The 24,885-nt window shown below is 38.2% G+C and overlaps 3 protein-coding genes and 1 pseudogene across 6 annotated transcripts; all 4 read right to left on the bottom strand.

Moving 5' to 3' along the window:
- Positions 1 to 3,711: 3,711 nt before the first annotated feature.
- LOC133711916 (cell division cycle protein 27 homolog B) lies at positions 3,712 to 12,262 on the bottom strand. 2 transcript variants are annotated; one of them, XM_062137995.1, is made up of 16 exons: positions 12,077 to 12,262; positions 11,349 to 11,421; positions 11,096 to 11,205; positions 10,855 to 10,901; positions 9,720 to 9,817; positions 9,294 to 9,598; positions 8,241 to 8,393; positions 7,461 to 7,671; positions 6,855 to 7,078; positions 6,698 to 6,763; positions 6,142 to 6,261; positions 5,777 to 5,853; positions 4,966 to 5,085; positions 4,646 to 4,865; positions 4,261 to 4,542; positions 3,712 to 4,126 (listed from the first exon to the last, which is right to left on the bottom strand). In XM_062137995.1, exons 1-16 carry the CDS (start codon positions 12,179 to 12,181, stop codon positions 4,076 to 4,078), a joined length of 2,262 nt encoding a protein of 753 aa, XP_061993979.1. In that variant the 5' UTR covers positions 12,182 to 12,262; the 3' UTR covers positions 3,712 to 4,075. The 2 variants fall into 2 exon arrangements, with proteins under 2 accessions (XP_061993979.1, XP_061993975.1); XM_062137991.1 differs by having other exon boundaries at positions 8,211 to 8,393.
- Positions 12,263 to 14,308: 2,046 nt separating this feature from the next.
- On the bottom strand, positions 14,309 to 16,087 carry LOC133711931 (lachrymatory-factor synthase-like; annotated as a pseudogene).
- A 1,977-nt stretch (positions 16,088 to 18,064) lies between these two features.
- LOC133727030 (lachrymatory-factor synthase-like) lies at positions 18,065 to 18,789 on the bottom strand. The gene has a single exon (XM_062154659.1). It carries the CDS (start codon positions 18,759 to 18,761, stop codon positions 18,180 to 18,182), a length of 582 nt encoding a protein of 193 aa, XP_062010643.1. The 5' UTR covers positions 18,762 to 18,789; the 3' UTR covers positions 18,065 to 18,179.
- A 2,210-nt stretch (positions 18,790 to 20,999) lies between these two features.
- Positions 21,000 to 23,135, bottom strand: LOC133711936 (uncharacterized). 3 transcript variants are annotated; one of them, XM_062138009.1, is made up of 3 exons: positions 22,979 to 23,094; positions 22,830 to 22,866; positions 21,000 to 22,418 (listed from the first exon to the last, which is right to left on the bottom strand). In XM_062138009.1, the coding sequence occupies exon 3, from the start codon at positions 22,396 to 22,398 to the stop codon at positions 21,340 to 21,342; it is 1,059 nt and encodes a 352-aa protein (XP_061993993.1). In that variant the 5' UTR covers positions 22,399 to 22,418; positions 22,830 to 22,866; positions 22,979 to 23,094; the 3' UTR covers positions 21,000 to 21,339. The 3 variants fall into 3 exon arrangements, with proteins under 3 accessions (XP_061993993.1, XP_061993990.1, XP_061993996.1); XM_062138006.1 differs by lacking the exon at positions 22,830 to 22,866 and having other exon boundaries at positions 22,979 to 23,135; XM_062138012.1 differs by lacking the exon at positions 22,830 to 22,866 and having other exon boundaries at positions 21,000 to 22,409; positions 22,979 to 23,124.
- Between the last annotated feature and the right edge of the window lie 1,750 nt (positions 23,136 to 24,885).

Consider the following 24,885-nt stretch of genomic DNA (forward strand, 5'->3'; position numbering starts at 1 on the left):
AGATCTCAACATTTCCCGGTGATTTCGCTCTGCTCAATCTGCAATATTGAGTATCGACTTGTGAACAAGAAGAAACTTCAGCAAAGTCCTCACCACGAGGCACAAAGAATCCCACGACGAGGTTGGTGCTCTCCTCATCTACAATCGCTTGAAAAGAAGTCAGGTCAAGGGACATCCCCGACGACCGCACCCGAACGGTGCTGGCACGCCCGCGCAAGAAAAGAGACTATTGACCAGCTGTAGCAAAATCGGAGCCAAACACTACGCTCATTGTACCGCCAGAAGTACCAACTCCCACCAAAGTAATGTCCTACGGATAGACAGCCAGGCGGGCTATGGCCTGAGCACAGGATCGTCCCCAGATCACCGCCGACGCGCCGCCACGCGCTGCGCCAAGACAGCGTCAGAAGCTACTGAAACTAAGAACTGAAGCATATCAGTCCCACATCGAAAACAAAGAGAAGATCAGACCTCTCCTCACCTATAAATAGGTCCTCTCTTCTCTCTTCATTATTACGCATTTACTACTCATTTATTGTTATGCTGCCTATATGTATTGACTGACTTAGGCATCGGAGAAGTGAAAACCGCCCAACGCGGTCTCCCTCTGACGCCCTGTCTTTCATTTGGCAGCCAGCGAAGATCACCGAGTATACAGAGTAGCGGTCCGCCCACCGGACCTGCGTTAAACGAAGGTTTGGCTACCGCCAGACTTTGAGCATTAACAAAGTGAAATGTAGAGAGAATAGCATTAAAAACGTCACATAAAATGTTATTGTCAAGAAGCAACGAAAGTCAGTCTTTCCCCTGATAGTAGATCTTTGGCCACATTTGGACAGGGTTCAGAGGTAAATACTTATTGATAATGTATTAAGAGTTTTAGGAACTCTTAGATACCAGGATTCGATACAGAATGGTTGATGCAGGATTTGGCAGTGAAATAATTAATAATTGATTTGAATATGGATGTCTTGATTGCTACAGGCTTTGTTATGGTCTACAAGGACCCTTACAAGGTACTCACTGAGGCATTCAGCTCAGATAATAGAAGTATGCTACGGTCCTGCTCGTAGAGGAATTATTAGGTGGTCTTGGACCACCACGTGTCATGCTGGTCCCAACTAATAGCCGGAAGTCATGTGTACAGCTACTAAATTCATACGATTCTCAAATACGTTTAACGGCTCCGTTTCCTCTCCGTTTCAATGCCATTTAGAATTGCTGACATGGTGGTCCCAACCAATAGCCGGAAGACATGTGTACAGCTGCTACATTCATACGATTCTCAAATACGTTTAACGTACGACTCAATCTGTTTCCTCTCCGTTTCAATGCCGTTTATAAATTTTTTTAAACGTGGTGGACCACCATGTCAGCATGACACGTGGTGGTCCAGGACCACCTAATAATTCCTCCTGATTGTATTGCATCATCTTCTACATATGAAATCGTGAAACTATCGGATGTTAATCGGGTTTGTAGCATGTTCTCTTCTTCTCCTAGTCAACAGTGTATTAGCTTTTTAATCTGTTAAACTCAAACTTCTTTAACCTTGTTATTGTGCAGCCTGCGACAACGTCCCTTATTACAACCCTAACACACAAAATTGATGTCCTCTCGTTGGATCTCCACCCAACCAGCCCCAACCTTCTTTGCAGTATAGACAGAGGCTCAAAAATATTCTACTGGAACATCCAGCAACCTGTTAAACCACTCGAGGTATGAGAATGATTTACTAAACAGTGTTTGCTGTAAAGGAAAAGCATGTTGGTTCACATAGTAGTTATCCCTTGGCCTGTTTGTTTTCCAGATTGTCCATTTGGATTTTAAGGGATAAGAAGAGATCAGTGGAGTTCCACAGATAAGATTCCCACCTGGTTCAGTTAGGCTGCTTGCTGCAGCAGTAGCAAACCATGTCTTCCAACTTGATAGCGATACAGGAGTGATTCTTAGACGACTGGAAGGGGACAAGTACCCTGTTCTCTCTCGGTGCTGGGATGAAAATGGCCAAATGATGGCATCAGTAAGTGAAGACTTGCTCAACGTTTGGGATGGTCTTCCAAATAGCGCTCACGCTCCTTCAGTTTGAGTTCATCAGTGAAAAATGTGTTTCGTGCAGCAGTCCTTCACCCTGGCCTTCCCCGTGCAGCAGTAAAATCTAAAAAACTACCTAAGTAGTACTTTGCTGTTGAGTATTGACCGTATATAATTTTTGTTGGTAAATATGTTGGTCTAATTGCTATATTTATAAGAAAATCAAGAAACATTTATGCAGATAAATCTAACCAAAATAAAACCTATAAAAGTTAGAAAAACCTTAAGTAATATGGTCGAGTCTAGAACTTGGTTCTATGTCCTTAAGACGAAATTGCCTCCTCATCGGTGCTTAAAGCTAGGATTTTAATGGCAAACGTCTCCCAGGATACAACGACCTTCTTCTTGTGGTAGTAGCACTCCAAACCTCAAGAACAGCGAACTTAGATTGTGTATGAACTCTCTCTTGAAAAGACTCGATTAGTTTTCAAGACACTAGGAAATACTCATATGTAAAAGGAGAAGAGGAAAGATGAATTCAAGAAGATATTTTCAGAATATGGTGTAGCAAGGGTTTTATAGATGTAAGGTGACTTTTGGAGGAGAGATGACTTATCACCAAAAGTTATCTTTTGTGATCAACCATGACTTCTCATGGCATAGTCATTTACATTTATTTAACTTCACACATTTTCACTAAATTATTCATCCACAAATTATGAAAAATAAAATATTTAATATTAAATTTTCCAACAATTTTATACTGAATAACCTACAAACTGTTTGATCAAAAAAAAAAAAAAAAAACCTACAAACTGCAATACTTTCTTCTGGTTGTCATCTATAGTTTTGTCTGGGTTTACCTGACCTGCGTCCCTGCCAATAAATTTTAATCTGAACAACGTTCACATTTATCCTATGCATTTAAGGAACAGACTTTGGCAACTTCATTCGGTCTAAAGAACTGAACAATTATAGTCCAAAGAGCAAAGCAAAATACTTTTATAGACTTTCTAATTTAACTGGTTTCTTTCTCCAATCGATAGCGCACACAGCCACCAAGACTTCCAACCAATTTTAGTCTCTCAATGATTAGGCCAACTTTGTTCCAATGAAAATTTTCAGATACAAGAACTTGAGTAAATTTGTTCGCAGGTGCTTGAGTGGAAATACAAAGCGAGGGGAGCCGATCACAGTGCATAAGGAAATTAAGCAGAATTCTCAGTGCATAGCGACTAAACAATAATATAATTAAGCAGAATTCAACACATGGAAACACTTGTAACCAGTTAGATCACGTGTCCACCAAGCTTCCGCATTTCTTCACCATCCACCACAATTCCAGACATCGAAACACCACAGCTTCTTGCAACCTCAAGGGTACGTGATGATCTTCCCGGTTAGGGTTATCACAAAGATCTGGACTCCTCAACCTTCAAGAAAATTCTATTTTCGTGAGAATATACAATATAATTTCAGAGCCCCAGAGTGTTTGAGTCATTTTTCAACTTATTTCTTAAATGCAGGTCAAAAGTCATCTTGAAGGCTACAAATTGGTCACTTATCAAAATGACCAATGTAGAGTGCGAGTATTTTTAAGAAAGTGACGACCATAGCATGCATTTCTCACTGAGCACTACCGATTTATGGGAGAGGGTCTAAAGAATTTTTTAACACTTTTAGTCAAAGAACAAAGCAAATTATGATTATAGACAAGTTCTGATTCAAAGTAAAAGATACAAGCAGTTTCTCATCAACGTCATGATACAACTAGCCGTAAGCATATGGGAGCTATAACTACTGTTGTCACATCATATCCTTTCAGTATGTGAATCACCTACAAAACTGAGGTCACTTTTTACAATCTACAGACTGGAAGTTGTGCCTGGTCTGACAGGGTAACAGCGGGGGCTTGAGCTTCATGATCCAAGTCATTCGTAAGCAATCGAAAGCACAAGCAGACCACCTCTCGCGGCCACTCTTTTTAAGCCGGATAATTTATACCACGTTATCTTTTACTGCAAATCCAGAATAAGTAGATCTACAAGTTGTCTTCTATTTCATCCGGTACAAGTAACCTCTCAATGGCAGCCTGTTCAAAATCAAGAGATGAGAAAGGATGAGCAGAGAAGCAAAATTCTGAGTGTGTGAAATTCTGAATGTTGCAGGTAATGTGGTACTAACTATAACTGAAAATGCAGTAAGGCAGACAAATAATGCAATCACCTTAATGGCAGTGACATCAGTTGTAGATGGTTTCAAATCCAATGCAATGCCAAAATGAAGCATTGCTTTGTCATGCATGTTTCGCCGCTTATAAATCCTACCCATCAAAGCATGCACACTACTTTCACGAGGAGAATATTCATTAAGCTGCTCCAAGACTGCTAAAGCTTCATCAAACTTTTCTAAGCTCATTAATATATTAGCCTTTTGATACATGGGAACAGGATTCTTCTCATCTGCTCTAATAGCCTTCTCCATTATCGCCAAAGCTTCATCACTTCTCTGCCATATACAAACACAATAACAGTAATAAAATTAATTAGTTGGTAGATAAAAGTTAAACTTTCAGAAGATGTAATTTTAACATTGATATGGCCAATGGAACCTGTAAAGCATGCAATGCTGTGCCAAGATTAGACGCAATAACAGAAGAACATGGATTTATTTTGTTAGCCATCCGGAAGTGATGCTCTGCAAACTCAAACTTCTCTTGCCGAAAATAAATCATTCCAAGCCCAAACCAGGAGTTATAATGCCTTGCATCAAGTCGAAGTGCACTCTGATAGCTCTTTATTCCATTCTCAAAATCATCCAGGGCTACATATCTAGTACAAGGTCATACCATCAGATCACAAAATAAGACTCTAGGAGAATTTCATTTTCATATGTTAGATATTGAAAGGAAGAAAAGGCTGTGTCTCATACTCATGACCACAAAGGGTATGCGCATATGTGAATTTTGAATTAAGTTGAACAGCTCGCTGGAAATTCTTCAGAGCAGTTTCATGATCTTTCTGCAAGCTATAGCAATTTCCCATTGCACACCTAAAACCCAGTCAACAAGAAGATGTGAGGAACAAATCATAACTTTGCACATAAGTTCAGGGAAAAGAAAAAAAAAAAAAACTTGAATATTTATGGACTATGATCCTCAATTGGAGAAAATGCATCCTTTCCAATGTTCAAAGACAATTGAATACAACAAATTGAGTTGGTAAAAAACAACATTTAGTCAAAAGCACAATCATGTGCTCTGGAGAACAACCAAATAACTCGCAACTCAAATGAGAAACAGTGCTATGGGCCTTCCTCAATCCATCCATCCAACAAGCAGGCAGGTACATAATATACATTACTCCAAACAGAAGTATCCTATGTGAAGATTTAGATGTAGATTAACAAAAAGAAGTATTTTATTAATGCACAAAGTGAACATTAAGACCATGCATGAGATTTCAACCAAATTAATTTTTTATTTGGAAATGTTAATGCCCAGATTAGCGAAGTCAAGGAAATATTGAAGGTATAAAATCCCCCAGTGAAAAATTGTAGACAGAGAGGAAAAAAATGTCAGTCTTCAAAAGCTAAAGCATAAGTCATTATTTGCAAAAGTTACCCGCAGAAGCTACCATGAATAAATAGGTCAAAAATAAAATTTGGTCTCAAAAGCTAAATGATCGATAAGTTTAAAACAGAATTGAGATTCGAATGTTGTGAGAGAGCTAGATATATCTACCAAGACTGAGGAGCTAAGCGATCAGTTGATATGAGCTCTTGTGCCAGGTAACTTAACTTCATATCTTCGTTCAAAAGCTGCAAAAATTTCGAATATATTCAGTAAAACAACTAAACATTAGTCACCTGGTTGTACAGATACAAGCCGTAACTAACAAACTCATGAGTAAAGATTGAGAAAGCTATTTGAGAGGGGGGAAAACAGGGTGTGTGGACTAAAAGCAAACATCTGTAAACATTAAAGTATAGACAAAAATCTAAACAGCATAAGGATAAGCTAAGCAACAAGCTTCATTCAGAACGACTGTGTGGGAAACTGCAGAAAACAGCATTTAAAGAGCTTCATGTACATCAGTGGGAACTCACATAAAGAACTGTAGAATATACATCCATTCCTTCTAAACTGTAAGGTGATGCCTGTCGAGCCAGACTGAAGGCCCTATCAGCTTCAAAATAATCTAGCAATTCAAAATAAGCTTTTCCAACCTGCAATTGAAGAATGCCAATATATATGCAGGTATTAAAATGTATTGTGAAATAAGTATATTAAATAACTATAAGGAAGAATAGATAAGAGAGAATACATCAACTCCAAATTTATTCAGCATCATTTATAATTTTTATGATGATATGAAAATTAGCCAAATTGTCGAAAAGAGGAAATATACATCTGACAAGGGGAATAAGGAGGTTCTGCGGACAAGTAGATATCATACAAACAATAGAAAATGTGGTTGATGGAATCCTATGCTTGACATAAGTACATTCAATGATATCACTAAAACGTGGACGACTAACAGCAGAAAATGGGGTAGATGGAATCCTATGCTTGATATAAGTACATTCAATGCATCTGTACAAGGTTGTCACAGTAGGAGATGATATAGAAATCCATCCCAGAACTTTGAACGGCAGGAACTACCTGGCAGAGTACCCAGCCTGTATTGTAATGCTTGTATGGAAGTTTCAGATAGACATCCAGTGCATCCTGTGCAAGAGAGACTATATTAAACAATTGAACCTAAACCTAGGAAATGAGAATATTATACTCAGTTTATTTTGTGATAGCCGAATAGTACCTGGCACCTGTACATGCATGAAAGCCTATAACCTTCCCCAAGAGTTCTCAAAAGGCTCAATATTTCTGAAGCACCGCTAATAACTTTTGAAGCATGCATAATACCCCCACCAATTGACAATGTTGCTCCATCTTGTTCAAGATATCTGGTATCACTAGTGGGAGTAAAACCAGAGATAGCTGCTGTATTTGAACGGGAATCATCGAATGTCTCATTCCGTATGCCTAGATAAGACCCAAGTTAGATTTCACCACTATTAGCAGAAAAGCTATTAGATAGAACAAGAGACCAGAAGTTGAATTAGCCTGGAAACTTACTTGAACTTATCTCGTTCTAAGAACTTATCTAATGAAGAAAAAACAATACTAACATGGCCAGTTTCCAAAGTCCCAACTCGGACTCATAATTAGGTTAAAAAGCATTTTATTGGAGGCAAATCTTTCTAGAATGCAATTACTTTAAGTATACAGAACTTCAGTTGTTTCTCTAAAAATAGAAAGAAGGAATAAGTACAATGGTTAAGAAAGGGCTTTTGTCCCTGCTCATATCCATATGCTAATATAGTTCACTTTCACCAAGTAAGTGAGAAATGAGACATTGCGATACCTTCATCAAGGTTTTCATTGGCCCATGGCTGACCCTTCCGACTTGTCAAGGAGCGTGCTACAGAGCCCAACTTAGAACTTCCAATTTTAGATGTATTGGTAGTTCCATTTCCAGCTGCCATGGACGCACTTGCATTGGTGTTAGCCCCTGCTTCAGCAGCAAGTCTATTGCTCCTTCGGTTGCCAGAATCAAAAGATAATCTACTAGAAATCTGAAAAGAAGACAAATAGTCATTGATCTCAAAATGTTAAGGAATCAACGTGACAATGTGAACAAATAATTGCAATGAAGCTTAGCAGAAAGCAACATCACCAACAAGAAAAATGACCTCTGTTTAAGCCCGCATGAAGCAAGAAAACAAGAAAAGCATAAAGTGTAGAAAATGACTAAGTGCAAAAAAGTAAAGAAAAATTGACATAATGGTTTCATAGGTCAAACTCCAAAACCAGCCCCACTTAAACCAAAAGAGCCAGTCGAGAACTTTAACGACAGGATATCATGATAACAGGGGTCACAAATTTCCTTTTATAGAAAAAACCAACAGCTGAAATCATCAGCAGTGACTCACAATAAATTTTCCATGTTTGGTTCATAAATACAAATTAGTCCACAGAGAAAAGTTCAGGAAATAGAAACATGATTATAGAGATGCAATTTAAACTATATTGCTACCTTACATACACTTGAATAGTTGACTTATTTAGCAAAAAAAAAAAAAAGTATGGAAGCAAAGAATATGATTCTTCATACCAATCGAATAGCTGACTCATTGTTAGCTACCTTTCGAAGTTTTCCTTCATCAACAAACTTTCTTCTCCCAGCTTGAACGGTAGAGCTCATAGTTGACCTAGGAGAGCTATCAGTACCAGAGCTGAGGTTTAGGCCATTTGGCAGGGCATTTCTACAAACCGGCGGTGGAGCAATACCTGACAACTGCAAACAGGGAAACTAAGAGCAATGAGGATGCAACATTGAAACGACTTAGTTCAGTATTTTTCACTTTTGGTACACACAGAAACATCGGATGGCATTTAAGTCTCTTCTATAATCCTTTATGATGTTCTACCAGGATTGGTAAGCCAATGCGAAAGGATGCCGCCAAAAAGAATGGAATGCTGAGTTTACAGCATTTTCATTTATAAATATAGTCTTATACTCGATGGTCAATTGTTGAGGATGGAGTCCTCAGTTTTAGAGATAAAGCATTATATGTACGGCAGAAGCCCTCAGAATGAAACTTCGAAAGTCCTGTGTAATTTTACATTTTTGATGGTGTCTTTGCTTTTAGGCTTTGTACGAGTTTTTAAAAATTTGAATCCTATAAGACAAGATTCATTCCTTCATAAATTTTAACATAGGCAATGCACATTGATAATGGAATTTGATGGGAACTGCACTCTCCTACCCTTCCTTCCAATCCTTTCTAAACCCTGAGTATTGGCTGATGACCTACATCCCCCAAATAACCCTTGAAGCTAACCTCAAACTGGCCTTCAGAATTTCAGCGACTAAGTTTCCTCCATTTTATGCCTAAAAACCACTTGCCAAACCCTAAAGTCTATTGCATATCCATTTGCGGGAGTATTCCCAACCCATCCTTCATCAAATTGTCTATGTACATTGAAGAGACAAAACTTATGAGTAATAACTAAATATTCAGTTTCAAAACAAAATTTATTTTAAGTGGTTGCCTGCCTATAACAAGCCAGAATAAAAACAATATATCTGAAACTTTTACTCGAGAGTAATTTTGAGTGAAGTGTCAAAGAAAATAGATGCAGCAATATGTGAGAAGACTGCGGAAAATAAATTAAGAAAAAACTTTATATATACCTGCATAGGCATTGGAGAAGGAGTGTTATAGAAAGATATGTTAGAACTGCCGTTTGTAGGCTGACCAGAAACTCCTCCTAAAATAACATGAGAATTTCCAGAACTATCTCTTGTATTACTGCCTTGCATTAGTTTCAATTGTCTTGGACTAACATCTTCAAAGCTAAAGTTCCTTCCAGAAACTAAATTGCAATCATCATTGACGGTGAGAAAACTTTGAGAAGCTAATCCATGATGTAGGTACTGTTTTTGTATGGAAAGAGCAGCAGCTTCCCCAAAAACCACAGCTGCTTCTTCAGCAGAACCTGGAATAAAGAGAAAATTAAGGCCTTTAGATATGTCAGGTCTAAAACATAAGGCCTTCCCAATGATATAGGAAAGTATGTGCACTAATAAGAAAAATTACTTGTGAGAATTTTTACAAACCTAGCACACACAGCTCTTCATACGCAGCCCACATTGAAGGGTCTATAGTCAAAGCCTGTTTAAAGTGATGGATGGCACTTTTCCTTCTATCAGTATACCTAGAATAAAACCATCAATAAGCAATAATATCAGGGGCATGCATATACATCACACTTCCAAGAACAGCAAATGGACATTATCAACAGTGTAAGCACAGAATAACTATGAAATATAGAAAATATAATATATGTGTTGAGAATATATACATCCCACATGGGAAAAATGGGACCTTGCCTATGGGTTTATAAGGATTTGGGCCACTCCATCCATTGCCAATTGGTTTTGGATGTGAACCCCAAATTACTTTATCATGGTATCAGAGCGGGTTACCCACGTGTGCATGCCTAACGGCCACACGGGCTCCACGTCACCCAAAGTTGTCCACGTGTATGGCTTGAAAATTCGCCACACGTGCGGGGGCGTGTTGAGAATATATACATCCCACATGGGAAAAATGGGACCTTGCCTATGGGTTTATAAGGATTTGGGCCACTCCATCCATTGCCAATTGGTTTTGGATGTGAACCCCAAATTACTTTATCAATATGTCATGAAACTTGAGGAACAGTAGGACACCAAGCTGTTTGGCATGCATTCAAGCACTAAGTCAATACGAGGCTTTGGACAAGCTAAAGGGGACATATCTGGTACCAGATGCAGATTGGTCCAACACAGAAAAACCAACTATCCCGAGAGAGCATCCTAGTAAAGGATACTTTTGACAATCTGAAGAATTTCCAGACACACAGATATCTTGGCCAACAATAATAGAAGAAACAAAATACAAGCCTGAACACCAATTGATATCTCTGGGAGGATCAACAACACTACAAGTATTGTTTACTTCTCACATGTATGTGTGTGTATAATAGAAAGGAGGCCTCCTATATCAATAACATGATGTCAATACATCCTTTATAGGAATACCCTTTTGCCTGACATCTCATTCAGATGAAAACTAATAAACAGGTCTTTTGCAAAGTAGTTCTAAGCCAGTATCGTAATAACTCCTTTCGAAAAAGATTATAAAGTAAGTGTCTTTGGCAAAGGTAATATATCTATATCCCCTAAAAGTTTGATTCATAAGAAGACAGACCTATAAATAAGCCCAAGAAGGTAATGACCTGCTGCGCCATTTGGAACCTGCATTAAGAAATAATGAGAACATATGAACAAGGTAACAACTGAAGATCCTAACGAAAATTGCAATACCAACACCTAAATACATAATGAATGCCTGAAGGGTTATTTCTTTCGGTCAATATCTCAAAAGGGTATGTGTCACTCATTTCAATCACTCGTCAATACAGCTTGCCAAGATATACAGCTTCAAGTACCTCTGCACTAGGCTCATTAGGGGGGCATAATGCTGCTTCTGCCTCATTGAGAAGATTCATCTGATAGCATGACATAGCAAACAAGTAGCGTGATTGAGCCACTTGTGTTCCTTCACAAAAATCAACAGAAAGAAAAGATGAGACATAGTATGATGATAACAAAGGAACCTCAATATTAAAAGAAGAAGAAAAAAAAAAGGAACCTAGAATGTTAAAAGTACACTCAGAGAGTATGCGGCATGATATTGCTTACCCTTTAAAATATGGTATGCGGCATAAGCTTGATTACTATGCAAGTAACATCCAGCTAACAATTGCAAATTTGTCTGCAACACAACACGTCGTCAGTGTCTCCATAAACAATCAGCAAGCACAATACCCGTCCTATACCATACAGAGAACATTTCACAAGCACAATTTATTCAAATAACAAAGACCCTTTCTCCTAATAAACAGTTCAAAATTATAGAACAAGTATGTATCCACTCAAATACATATAAAAGCACATCACCCTAGTAACGAATGCCAAGCAAAAATAGTCCACTCCGAAAAAATCACACTAAAAAACCTCATTATGCAAGCCACCCAGAACTTGACGATTCATTTCAAATTAGCAATAAGAGTCCAAAATTGAAAGCTAACAACAAAACTATAAGTAACTAATCTTCAATTTGAACATTTTCGAAAAGGAAACAAAGAACTTGAGCGCTGTGAAAACAAAGTCCAAAAAAAAAAAAATTGTAAAGCGATCAAACCCTAGGTCTCAATTAGAAACACTAAATTCCTCGGTAACCCAACCAAAGCCACCAAGCATCGACGAAAACAAAGAGCGCTAGTGCCTCTGGTCCGGTCAACACTGAAAAACTAAACCGAATCAATTTCGAATATTTCCATCTTCCTGCGTTTTTGCTAGGGTGATTAAACAAAGGGGGAAGTGGAATAGAGGAGGCGGAGAAGGAGAAGGAGAAGAAGGGGAGGAACCTCGGAGGGGAACTCGGCGCAGAGACGCTCGCAGAGGAAAATGGCGTTGCGGTGGAGGAAATCGCGAAGGCTGTGGTGAACGGAGTCTCGGAGTATGGCTTCCATGCCTCTCTGGGTTTGGTGAATCTCTCTCTCTCTCTCTCTCTCTCTCTCTCAGAGAGAAGAGGGGTTTTTGGGTTTTTGGGTTTCAAATCAGGGCGGCACGTGTGTGATCTCTCTCATTTTTGAAAGTCGCACACTCTCAACGATCCTCCTTTTTTTTTCTTTTTTCGTTTTTTTGTCTTTTGGAAAATACGAAATCAAATTTTGAGATAAATACCTCAACGGTTATAAAATTTAAAATTAATTTATTTTTAAAAAAAAAGAAGGAACTAAAAGTTTTTTTTTTTTTTTTTTGAGAAAGAAATTGCATATTATATTAAGCAACTTAGATACAAACATCAGCAGTCAGTACATCGGAGAGCCATTGTGGCCCTTCCTCTACCCAAACTTGAAATGCAGGAAACAAAAGCGATTTCCTAGCTAACATATGCGCTGCCTGATTACATTTCCTATAACAATATGTACAAACAACTGAATTGAAGAGGTGAAACAAATTCTTCACCTCTTCTACAAGACAACTTTCTACAGATAGGCCGGTCAACTTCATCTTTAGTGAGATCAGAAATCACAGACAAAGCATCAGACTCAAGGATGATGTTGAAGGATTGAAAGCCCGCCTGAGAGATAACCTGAAGTCCTAAAGCTGCAGCATATAGTTCAGTGGCCTTTGCTCCAAACCGCCCCACCATACCCTTAGAAACTGCCAAAAGTAAGTCACCATTTTCATCTCTTAATAAAGCACCCAAACCTCTCCCACCAGTAGCAACATTTACACCACCGTCTACATTTAGCTTGAGAAAAGGAAACAGAGGTTTTAACCATTTATCACCATTGGCCATCATGTGAACTGAACTTGGGGGAGCAACTGCAGCCGAAAGAAAATCAGCAAGAGAACAAGCAACCTGAGATAGCAGAGTGTTAGCAGCGGTGAACTTGTGTTGGAAAATCTCTTCATTTCTAGCTTGCCAAATGCGTCGGCTTAAACACACCACAAGAGCAAGTTCCGAAGTGGATAAAACAGAAGCTGCATATTGAAAAAGGTCCATAAAAGACCCATGTTTCCAACTACCAACTGCACTACGGAATGGAGAGAGCCGCCAGACCTCCTTGGCCTTGGGGCAAGACCAAAGAGCATGGATTATCGTCTCAGGAAATAAATTGCAGCGGACACAAATTGGAGTTAAAAGCAGATGACGCCTATGAAGGTGAAAAGCACAAGGTAGAATATCCACAAGAGCTCGCCAAATGAACATTCTTGCCGCTGTTGGGACTTTAAGATTCCAAATACATCTCCAAATGGGGTTGTCATGTGGGGTCGAGCTACCTTCTTCGCCACTCTGCAAATCTCTTTTAAGCAATACCAACTTATATCCACTCTTTACTGAGTATAATCCATTCTTGGTATAATGCCAACACAACCTATCTGGAGTAAAAGTTAAGCAATTTCTTTTATAAATTAGTTGTCGCACTTAGTGAGGTAAGATGTTATGTTTTAGACATGGTTTAATCTGGACTACTTAAACGGATTATTACTGTAATAGAATAACTTACTTTATGAGCTTTGAATTCCGGTCCACAAATAAGTTGAATCCTCTATAGTTTTCCACCATGTTATTGGGGTGTCCTTTTTTTTTTTTTTTTTTGGTAAGCAAGGGGTCAAAAAGACCCAAAAAAAAAAAACAGACTAAAGAAACAAGCTATCTTGGTATATTATCAGGCCTAACAGAGATTCGTCTTTGCCGAGTAACTCCTTCAAGATCATCAAGATAAGCAGGAGAGGGGAGAGGCATGGATAGGAGGGCTATCAAACTCAATTATCCCATAAGCATGATTGATGCTCTGCTTAGCAAGGCAGTCTGCAACCATGTTACATTCTTTGTAAATGTGCTTTATGGAGAAGCATTGAAAATTTTTGATCAAATTTTTGCAGCAGCAAATAAGTGAGCCCATGGGATGAAGAGTAACATTAGTCTCAGAGATTAACTTTACCAGAATTGCAGAATCAGTTTCAACTTCAATATGTGTAATGTGGCATTTAAGAGCTTGTTGAAGACCATAATAAAGGCTCCAAGATTCAGCATCTAGGACATCGCCTATGCCCAAGTACTGGGGTGTCCTTTGATATGCAAATCGACATAGAAATAGTGCATCATTCATTACTTTTACGCCTATCATACATTCATACATTATGTTGTTCGATAATTTATTAAAGCACAACGTAAATAAAGCATATGTCAAAATAAGTTATTACTAAAGTAAACACACAATGAAAAGAGCCCAATTTAGAACTGCAGAGAAGTAGCCATGTACTCAGTCCAACTAAGTCCCCTACGGAAACAAAGCTCAAACTTTATACTGATCAAGGCTAGCTTCCATTTTTCTGGCCATAAGTTGCAAACCAGGGCCACTAATCATGTCAAGATCCTTCAGTGTCCACCCCTCAATTGGCTCAACCTCATACTTCCACTCAATGCTGCACCCATGTTCCTTGGGCAACACTCGTATGGTTGCAATGTACGAGTTGAACCCAATATTCCCATCTATATATAATGGAATAGCTATAGGTCAGCTGGCTTGGGTCTATGGACAGTAGCTGCTGCTTAGACCAGTTCACATGCTCTAGCCGGTCGCTTTCGCGATCAACCGGAGTCTTAATTCCGGTGCAGTAGCGCACGCAGCCTGGCTGCCTGGATACGCCTTGCGCAGGAAGGCAAGTGGGGAGGATTGGGAACCACTTGTGTAGGTTGAAGAAGTCCTCCGGCAAAGGCCACACTTGTTCTGCTTTTGGACCTCGTAGCTCTGCAGTAGCCTTGCCTTCCCATTTCGGTTGTCGCTGGTCATGAGACAATATTTGGGTAGTATGTTCCATATTAGAAAGCTAACAATTGAAGTTTTGGTTCAAGGATATAACTCTTCTATGAGTGCGCACATATATAGAAGAGGCTAGCCCCTAGCGTACGTATGTATGTATTATAACTATATACATTCATGTACGCGTCTGAGATAGTAAAGGAATCTAAAGAATAAACTGTTACGATCATTGAATTATATATACTGCCACATATTCTACTATCGTAGATCGAAGCTAGCTTGGCAAGACTGATAAAGAATGTGATGGTAGAGATATACACAGCAAAATTAGGCCAGAAAATCTTGTGAGATGGAGATATGCTTCGATCACACGTAATTTAAAGTGCTATATATATGTCTTCATCGTGAGATATTGAGCTAGCAGATTAATTGCCTCCAAAGTTCATGCATGTAAAATATTTTAACATCTCGATGCTCTTGTCTGATGAAGAACATATAAAGTTTAAAACAACATTAATTATCATCTCAATTATTGAAATATTATAATTAGGCAAAAAAATCCTGATGTCGGAAATACGTGCCTTACAAATAGAAACTTAATTTATTAGTTTCTTGTCATATATCGCTAATCAAATTCAATCTGATAGTAACGAAAAAGCAGGTAGCTTACTTCTTTCGGATGTGTGATATGAGAAGAACGCTGTCTTCCTAAAGAAACAATCCCTCATTCCCTCGTGACATGATTAGCCCCAAATAGAGAGTCGAAGGTGTTGGTGTTTGGTTCAGTTGGGTTTTAATTTGGTTCCCCACCTACTCCTCGATCGAATGGATTAACATCATCTTACTCCAAGTGATTGCAATCACACTTTTTTTTTTTTGTGAGAAGCGGTGTAAGAGCTAACTCAGCGCTCTGCTTTCTTCCATGCTTATGCTCGGAATAAGTTTGCAAGGGCTTGTATCAATTATCTTCAAGATGGGGATGTTCTTCTTTCAGAACCACAGAGCATTGCTTCTCATGTTGTTGATTTTTATAAAAGTTTGTATGCTCCTGGGCCTACGCCTATTGGTGTGGAGGATTGTTGTCAGGTTATCCCTCAATTACACATATAATGCGACAAAGCCCTCATTTCATTAACATCATCCTACTCCAAGTGATTGCAATCACACATATAATGCGACAAAGCCCTCATTTCATGTGGTGTCAGTGCAGAGTAGGCAGCAAGGTACTCTTGCGTCCACGTTTCAGATGGGAGTCGAAGAATCGTCCAAAACGGTTCTTGTATGAGGTTCATCAATACTTTGCAAGGAATCGTCCTGTCCGCATGCGTCCTCGATCTAAAATAATTGAGTAGATATTTCTTAATGTTGTCAAACGACCTAGCCACATTTATGCATATGGTACCTCCGTACCTGGTGAAATTGGTCCTCAACACACATTAACGCATTAGAGGGTGTAGAAAAGACTTGCTACCTAAATAAACTCACACTCTACATAACAAAATAGACTTGAATTAGATTCGACTGCTCATACACGACCTCTTCCCTACCCGGCTACACATAACGAGAGGTTGCACGATCGCTCATCTATATTGAAAACGCCCGATTCGGAGTTGCAAAAATGTAGTCATTTATCAGCCCAACAACAAAGAACAGTTCGCAGGCACATATTAATTTTCATACCCCAAAAGAAAAAAAAGAAAAAAAATGCACTTGCAAGAGTTGCGCGCAACCCAATATTCTTATGTCTTTATCTGCGGTAAATATCACAGAATGCATACAACTGTGGCCAATGGATTCTCTGTTTCTGGATTTGGGGAATGATTGATGGAACGCTTGTTAGGGAGTTGAGCTTAATCATGACCACCTTAAATTAAATCCTTTAAGGGCCCGTTTGGATATAGGGATTTGGGAGTGTGGATTTGGATTTGAAACCCCCAAATTCAAATTTGCTTGTTTGGCTGTCTTCTTTAGTTTTTTGTTTTTGTTTTTTGAATTAAATAGAGGATTAGGCGATATTAGTTCCTCTGCGATAGCCGATTTGGGGTGACTGGCACCCACCCACAATCTCGAAAGAAAGGGGGCCATCGCAACCGGGAACTCACCGCTCATCCCTCTATTTTATGTTATTAATAAAAGAAAAGAGAATACAAGGAGAGGGGGACATGAACCAAAACCTCTTTGAGAACAAAATGAAGTAAAGTACTCAAAGTGAGCACTAAGCAATAGTTACAAACTGATGGATAAAAGAAGGACATGCAGTAACCATGCATATATATGTGACCACGCAGCAACCACATATATGGAACACACCTATAGGTCATCAGCAACCATGCAGCAGAAACCACCATAACCCAAGTCCACCTTTTCATGAAGTCTATCAAGCACCACATAATTAGCTAATACGGAAATTCGGTAAACCTTGCAGATCCAGAGATTTCAGATAGCAAATTTTGATGATTTCAAATAACTAGGGGACCCTAGTTATTTCAAATCATCAGGTCTTGGATTCCTTGAAAGAACAGATCGTGCTCTCTCTTTCTTCTTTTCTCCTCTTTCTCTCTCCAAGGTTTCTCTCACATCCTTCGATCTACTCTCTCTCCCCCCCCTCCTCTCCCCACGCCTCCGTAGCTTATTCTGCATCGCCGCCGACTCCGGCAACAGTGGCGGAGCTCTCCGCCGCCGACTCCATCCCGATCTACTCTCTCTCTCTCTGCGTTTATGCGTTTCGGCTCAGCCTCTGTATCTTCTTCTGCGTCGCCGACGACTCATTGACTCCGGCAATGGTGGCTGAGCTCTTCGCCGCCAACTTCATCCCCTCCGAGTCAAGTTTCAGATTGCTCTGAAGCCTTTGATGGTTGATTTGGTTGAGATGGATGCTGTTCTAATATTGCAAAATCTAAATCTTCAATTTTAAATCTCTATATATCTTTTTTAATTCAAACAACAAAATTTAGAATACACATATTTCAATTCTACAGATTTTAAATACATAAGATTTGAAATTCAAATCCAAATCAAAATCAAAATCATGCAGGGGTTTTACATAGTTGATGGATATCGATCAAATACCAGGTATACTAGATCACATTTAATTTTCACTCTCATAAAGAAAACCATTTAACAACATTACTGATCACACCAAACAATTAATTAACACCTTAACAGAAAAAGTCATGCATATACTAAAAGCTCAAACTTGGAGTTTGGAGAGGCTAGCTTCCATTCTGCTAGCCATGACTTGCAAACCAGTGCCTATAAACACGTCCAGATCCTTCAGTGTCCACCCCTCCACTGGCTCAACCTCATACTTCCACTCAATGCTGCATCCACCTTCCTTCGGCACCACTCGCACAGTCGAAATGTACGAGTTGAACCCGACATTCCCGTCTACAATGGAATAGCTAAACGTCAGCTGGCTTGGGTCTATGGACAGTAGCTCCTGCTTAGTCCAGTTCAGATGCTCCGGCTGGTTGCTTTCATGATCAACCGGAGTTTTGAATCCGGCGCAATAGCGCACGCAGCCTGGTTGACCGGATACGCCTTGTACAGGAAGGCAAGTGGTTAGGGTTGGGAACCACTTGTGTAGGCCGAAGAAGTCCTCCAACAAAGGCCACACTTGTTCTGCCTTAGGGCCTATTAGCTCTGCCCTAGCCTCGCCTTCCCATTTTGGTTGTTGCTGGTCATGAGCCATTTGGGTAGTAGGTTCCATTTGAGAGCTAACAAGTGAAGCTTGGTTCAAGGATATCTCTTCTAAGAGGCCGGGCATATGCATATATTTAGGCTAGCTGTACGTACCTGTATATAAGCATCCGAGTCAATTCTAGGGTAGATCGATCTTTTGTTTTGTTATTTTTACCATGTATGCATGCATATATCGTATTTATCTATACGGTAGAAGAACCAAAGTTTTAAACCACCTAATTAATCATCTCCAAATTAAATAGCTACGTCCAAATTCAATGTATATCCTAATTGCTTGATCCTAATTAGCTTCCTCTTGGGCTTTTACTTTAAGGCTGTTGTTTGTCTTTTCAATAATTCCCTTCATTTAGGGAACTCTATTTCCTTTGTTTTTAGGACACTATAAGTTTTTATCGTTAGGCTTGCTTATTTACTATGTCTTTTCATGGTCTGTAAGCTTGCTTAAATAAGTGAGCATGGGTACCGTTAAATGATCGGACCTAATCTATGTATCGCTGTGGTTTTCCACAAACTCTTTATCTACCCAGAGATGGTAGAAGGAGGATATGTAATGGTCATTTTTGGCCTGAGAATTAATATATATCGACATGATATTCTTCAAAAAAAAAAAAATTAGCTTCCTGTTCATCATGTAATTGCTTAGACTAAGGATCTAAATAGCTAATTCATTGTAATAGTTGGGCATCTCCAATAGACTACTTATTTCAAAATAAATTTAATATTTAGCTAATATTATGCAAAAATTCTACTCCAGCAGAATACCTAAACAAAAGTTAAATTTAACTTTTGCTAAATTCTCTAGCTATATTTAGCTAGGTTGAGAGAAAATTTAACTAAAACCTAAATTTAACTTGGGATTTAGGTATTCTGCTGTAGCATAACTCAATAGCTAACTAGTTATATTTCACTTTTAGCTACTTTTAGCTATAAATATAAGTATCACTGTTGGAGTTAGACTAAGCATCTCCAATAGTAAAAATTGTTCTTTAGTTAAATTTAGCTAAAGTTGTGAAATATAGCTATTGATTTAGCAATGTTGATCCAGCAATAGTAGCTATTTTGTAAATAATAACTATATTTTACCAAATCATAAACTGACATGTGGATAAAAGAAGAGAGAAATATAATATAGCTAAAAGTAGGATACTCTAGCTAATTAAATATAGCTAACTATTTTAGCTATAGTTAAATTTAACTTACCTATAACTAGTCTGTTGGAGCTGAATTTTGCATTAGAAATAGTTATATATAGCTAAAAATTGAGTTTAGCTACTCTGTTGGAGATGCCCTAAGTAAGGATCTAGATAGCTATAGATAGCTTAAAGTCTTAAACTAGGAACATTCCTTAATCTAATCAAATACACTAGTTTCAGAGCTTGCTTTTGTCTTAGGTTGTAAGTCTTCTATCGAGATTTTGCCTCTGGCTTCAAAATTAGCACCATTAATTTTGTTTACTGGACAAGGAAACAGAAGGCAAGAATTTTATGTTCTGGACTTCTGGCCAAATGTATATATTTACCCTAGATATTTCTAATTTTCTATAGTTTGCAGGAGTTTTTATTTTCCGAACACTGAAGTGAAGCCCACAATGGCTTCAAGAGCGTGAAGCCTTCTATCTCTTGCAAACACAACTCTAAAATTAGTCCTGCGCAAAATATCTACACCACAGGAATTTGTATGGTTGTATAAGCTAGGTACGTAACAGATATTTGGAAAGTGATGGAACAGTGACACAAACACAGATTTGGGCAGAACATCATGTCATATATATGTTTAAGTGTTTAACACATTTACAATGCGATATCTTCATCATCATAAGATGTCGAGCTACATTTCCTCAACTTCCATGTGATAGACATTGAAGATGCTCATGTCCAAGGAAGAATTTGTTACTTATTAGGGTGGGGGGACCAAATGGTTACAAATTATTGAAAGAAAATAATCGTACTCCAAGGCATCCAACCCACATGCATGCTACCTAAACCACTTGGTACTAATCTAGTCAGAGTTAAAACTACAGCAACAGTTTTCTGTACTTTATAGGGTAGAAGGATTTCATCTTGACAATGATGCTTTTTGTATGATGATGATAGAAGAGACAATACAGTATGAACATCACACTTTGGTGGGAAAACAGAGAACAACTTCTGATGTTGTATACTTGGATGAGGAGACCGAAGACGTAAGTTTTCTGGCAAACATGCAGCATTATAACGATGGAACAGATCAAATTAGAGGTGTGGAAACCAATATGCAGGTTTCATCTTTAAAAGAAACAGGAAAGAGGTCAGAGAGTGAAGTATAGAAGTGGTTTGAACAAATGATTTAATTGCAGAACTAATGGTAGAATTAATTGAACATGATAACAGATCTGAACTGTTTCCTCTTCCTACTGAAAACCAAACTCTCATTTGTGTATGTAATAGCACTCAGAACTGGTACTATTAGGACTGCCCCTTTTCATTATCTAAGCAAATACAACGTATGTCAACAACCTGCATAACAATATATTTGAAATTTGACTATACAAAATCATTCAAGATAAAAAAAAGTTTACTACTTCAACTCACTTTCCATCTTTGAACTTTTTCATCATCTCGTGGATAACATTATAATGTTGTAATGTATGGGACATTCTCCTGTTTCACTTAGAGATCTGAAACTGAAGTGCCTCCCTGTATAGTTCCAGTCACATTATTGATCCTTGAGGTATCTACCTGAACACTAGCTTCAGAGTTTGTTTCTGCCTTAGAACCTGAATCTTGTACCGAGATTTTGCTTCTGGCTTCAAAATCAGCATTATCTCCTCTAACAACAACTTCTTCTTCACTTTGAGTGCTTTCACTGTTTTCACTTTGACTGTTTGAAGTTGAATACATTTCTTCATGTGAACTAATTTCACCATCACCACTTGATTCAGTCACTCTTGATTCTATGATATCGTTACCGTCCACAGGAACACCATTCTCATCATCAAAGCCACGGACACCATTTACCATTGAATTGTGATCCTGAAGAGAATCATTCTTCCTTTCGGTAGGTTGAACTAGAAACTCGTTGTCAGAACTGAGGTCCTTTGTCTCTGACTCTTTCTGTGTATCCCTTTCATGTCCTTGCTCATCACGATTAACATGTGATATTTGCTCCTCATCCTCTCCAACTTCATGGTGACTAGTATTCTTCGCATCTTTCTCACCGTCCTGATCAGACATTGTCACCTGTTTATCTTCATACCCTACTTGGGAGTTTCCTTCTTGCAATGAATTCTCGTCCAGTCCCACTGCCTCACTATTAGCTTTGAGTTCAATATCAGAATTATTATCAGTATTGTTCAGTTCTTTGTATATCAATTCCACTTTCTTTTCACTTTCTTTCCCTTCAGGTCTCCCAAGATCTCCATCATCATTTACTTTGTGCTTCTCTTCAACATTTCCATCCAATACATCAACTCCACCACCCCGATCTTCATCGTTTAGGCCTTCTCCCACAAGAATTGAACCACCTGCATTCGCTTTACGCCCCAAAATACCAGAACCATGTTTTTCAATAACCTCGTTCTGTACACTTCCACTGTAGTCCTTATCACGAGACTGCTTTGCTTGGTATAACAACCACAAGCAAACAGCCAAAAGCGACACAATCTGAATGGCCAGCTTTACCCTCTTCCCTTTGGGTCTCTGGCTGCGGCCATTAGACTGAGAATTCATTTAACTCTGCCCTGTAACTCCTTCAAATTAAATATAATAAACGTTTCTTATCAATTCTCCATGAATTTATCACAAGGATAAAGAAACGGTCTATATTACTCACATACACCTCAAAATTTGAGACAAAAAAATACAGAGAATAGTTATCTGCAACCAGAAAAATTCAAAAACCAAATTCTTCTAACTATTTGAGTACTTTCCTATTTCTTCATAACATATTAGAACTAGATCTCATCATCACAAACTACTCATTAATTTCCCTATCATTCTAATTTTACATAAGACTTCACAGAGCAAGAAAAATTAGATCACCCTGTACTTGGTTGCTGTGATCATATTATAGAAACTAAACAAAAATCCTAGTCAACCAAGTCCAAATCAAAGTCAAACTCATAAAACTCATAAGATTAACTAAAACCAATTGTACTTACAAATTTAGAGCTCAGAATTTTTGATTGTTTCTTCTTCCTAGCAATAACGATCGAATTAACTTTGAACAATTATTTCCATCAAAATTCAAGATTTCAAGAAGAAAAAACAAAGGGAGATCAAAATATGAAACTACGAGTAAAAACTGTACCTTTTTATGAGTAACGTAAAGCTGAGGAGCCCCTTGCCTGCAGTTGGAATTTTCTGCGTCGTTTTTCATGGCTGGTCTTCTTTTGGACTTGGAAAAAAAACAAGGGTGGAGGAAAATATGAGAGAGCGGTTAATTTTTGGTGCGTGGTTCCGAAACTGCCCCGCCGACCAGACGCTTTGAGAGTATGGGTTATATGAAAATATGGTGGAGTAGGGAGGGTAAATTTGGGAAGATGGAAGACGTGATGCCGATGCTGCCTTTGTTAAACGATCACAAACCGCTTTGCTCGGAGTAAGAGACGGCCATTTGTCTCCTGTGGCTCATTGCCACGTAGACTTGTACACATGGCCCAAAACCTCGAAGCCCGAGACCGAAGAATTTTGGGCAGGCCGTGGATTTCTAATGCTATGAATAGGTTCCACCTAAAACCCAAACAAAAGCCCAAAACTCATTCGAAATTCCGATTTTTCCTACATTATTTTCTTTATATCTACATTACTTTTTTTTTTTGAGAAAATATCTATATTACTTTAGGGAGTGTTTTTTTTTTTTTTTTTTTGTCATAATACTTTAGGGAGTGTTAGTTCTTCACAAAACCTAAAAGTCAATCTCTACACTCTTTAATTTTTGTTTTTATGCGAATTGGTCATAATACTTGTCGGCTTTATGTACAAGACTTCTTTTGAATATGGTGTTAGGTAAATTCTTTTTTTTTTTTTTTGAATAGTTAGGTAAATTCTTATGAAAATGACTTTTTTTTTTTTTTTTTTGAATAAACGGCTGGTTCGGTTACCCTTAAGCCTTGATTAATGAAACTTTTGAATACAAAGGGAGGACACATTAAGCCTAAACCCCTAATATTACGATAAGCATCCGAAAATGATGTTTTATCAAAAAGCCAGTAACGATCAATATATTCTTCTTCTTATGTATATTGACTTTTACGGTGTGTGAATACTTATACCTTTTATTAATTTATTTTAACAATATTTATCAAAAAGCAAACTTTATCATCTCCGCGAAGAATATAAATTCGTTTGATAAAAAGTTTTATTTACTGGACGAAAGAGTAGAGGTTTAATTTGCCACAATTTTGTCACATTTGTTTAGCTCGTATAGTCGTATATATGTAGGATAATTAAAACGTAGATATGAAATTGCTCTTCTTAATTATTTCTTGATGTATATGTTGACTCATATCAATTATGCTTTATTTATTTTTTATCAAGCCATAGAGATCGAAAATTCAAATTTAAAATCTATACCAATATTTCGTTTGCTAGAGATATCGATCTTTACCGATTACTAGACTAAATGACTAATCGCATATTGAAGATGGATTCATGAAAATTTGGGTGAGAGTTTTTGTGTAGTTGAACTAGCTAGCTACCAATATATTGATAATGAGTAATTCTTTACGCTGTGCTAATGGAGTATATGTAATAGTAATACTTCTTCCATGCAGCTACATATTCAGTGACACCCTACAATGTCTGCAGATATGTGATTTGCAACGCCTTATGAGGCCACGCATGCAAAAACAGATCGAGATCGCGAGCTACGTACTCTACCTTCTAATCATCATGATGTTGAAGATAAGCTTTGGCTCTGCAATTTAATGCCGACGACGACGTATATTCAGGCCGCCATTATGAGTGAGAGCTAGGGTTTGCCAAGAGAGAGACGACTTTGGAAAACAACGACACACAGCTTGAATGAAAAATATAGTCCTAAATGTAAGTCATTTTTCGCCGGACCACCAATAATTCGGGCCAGAGACTCAAATATCTAATATTCTAATATGCACTTTAAGGAAATATATTGAGACTAGTTTCTTTGTGTAATTAATGGTGAAGGAAAAATCCTCGAGGTAGGTGCATGTAGATGCAAAGAAATTGGTGGCTCTT

The sequence above is a fragment of the Rosa rugosa genome, chromosome 1, assembly GCF_958449725.1.
Source record: "Rosa rugosa chromosome 1, drRosRugo1.1, whole genome shotgun sequence".
Lineage (NCBI taxonomy): Eukaryota > Viridiplantae > Streptophyta > Magnoliopsida > Rosales > Rosaceae > Rosa > Rosa rugosa.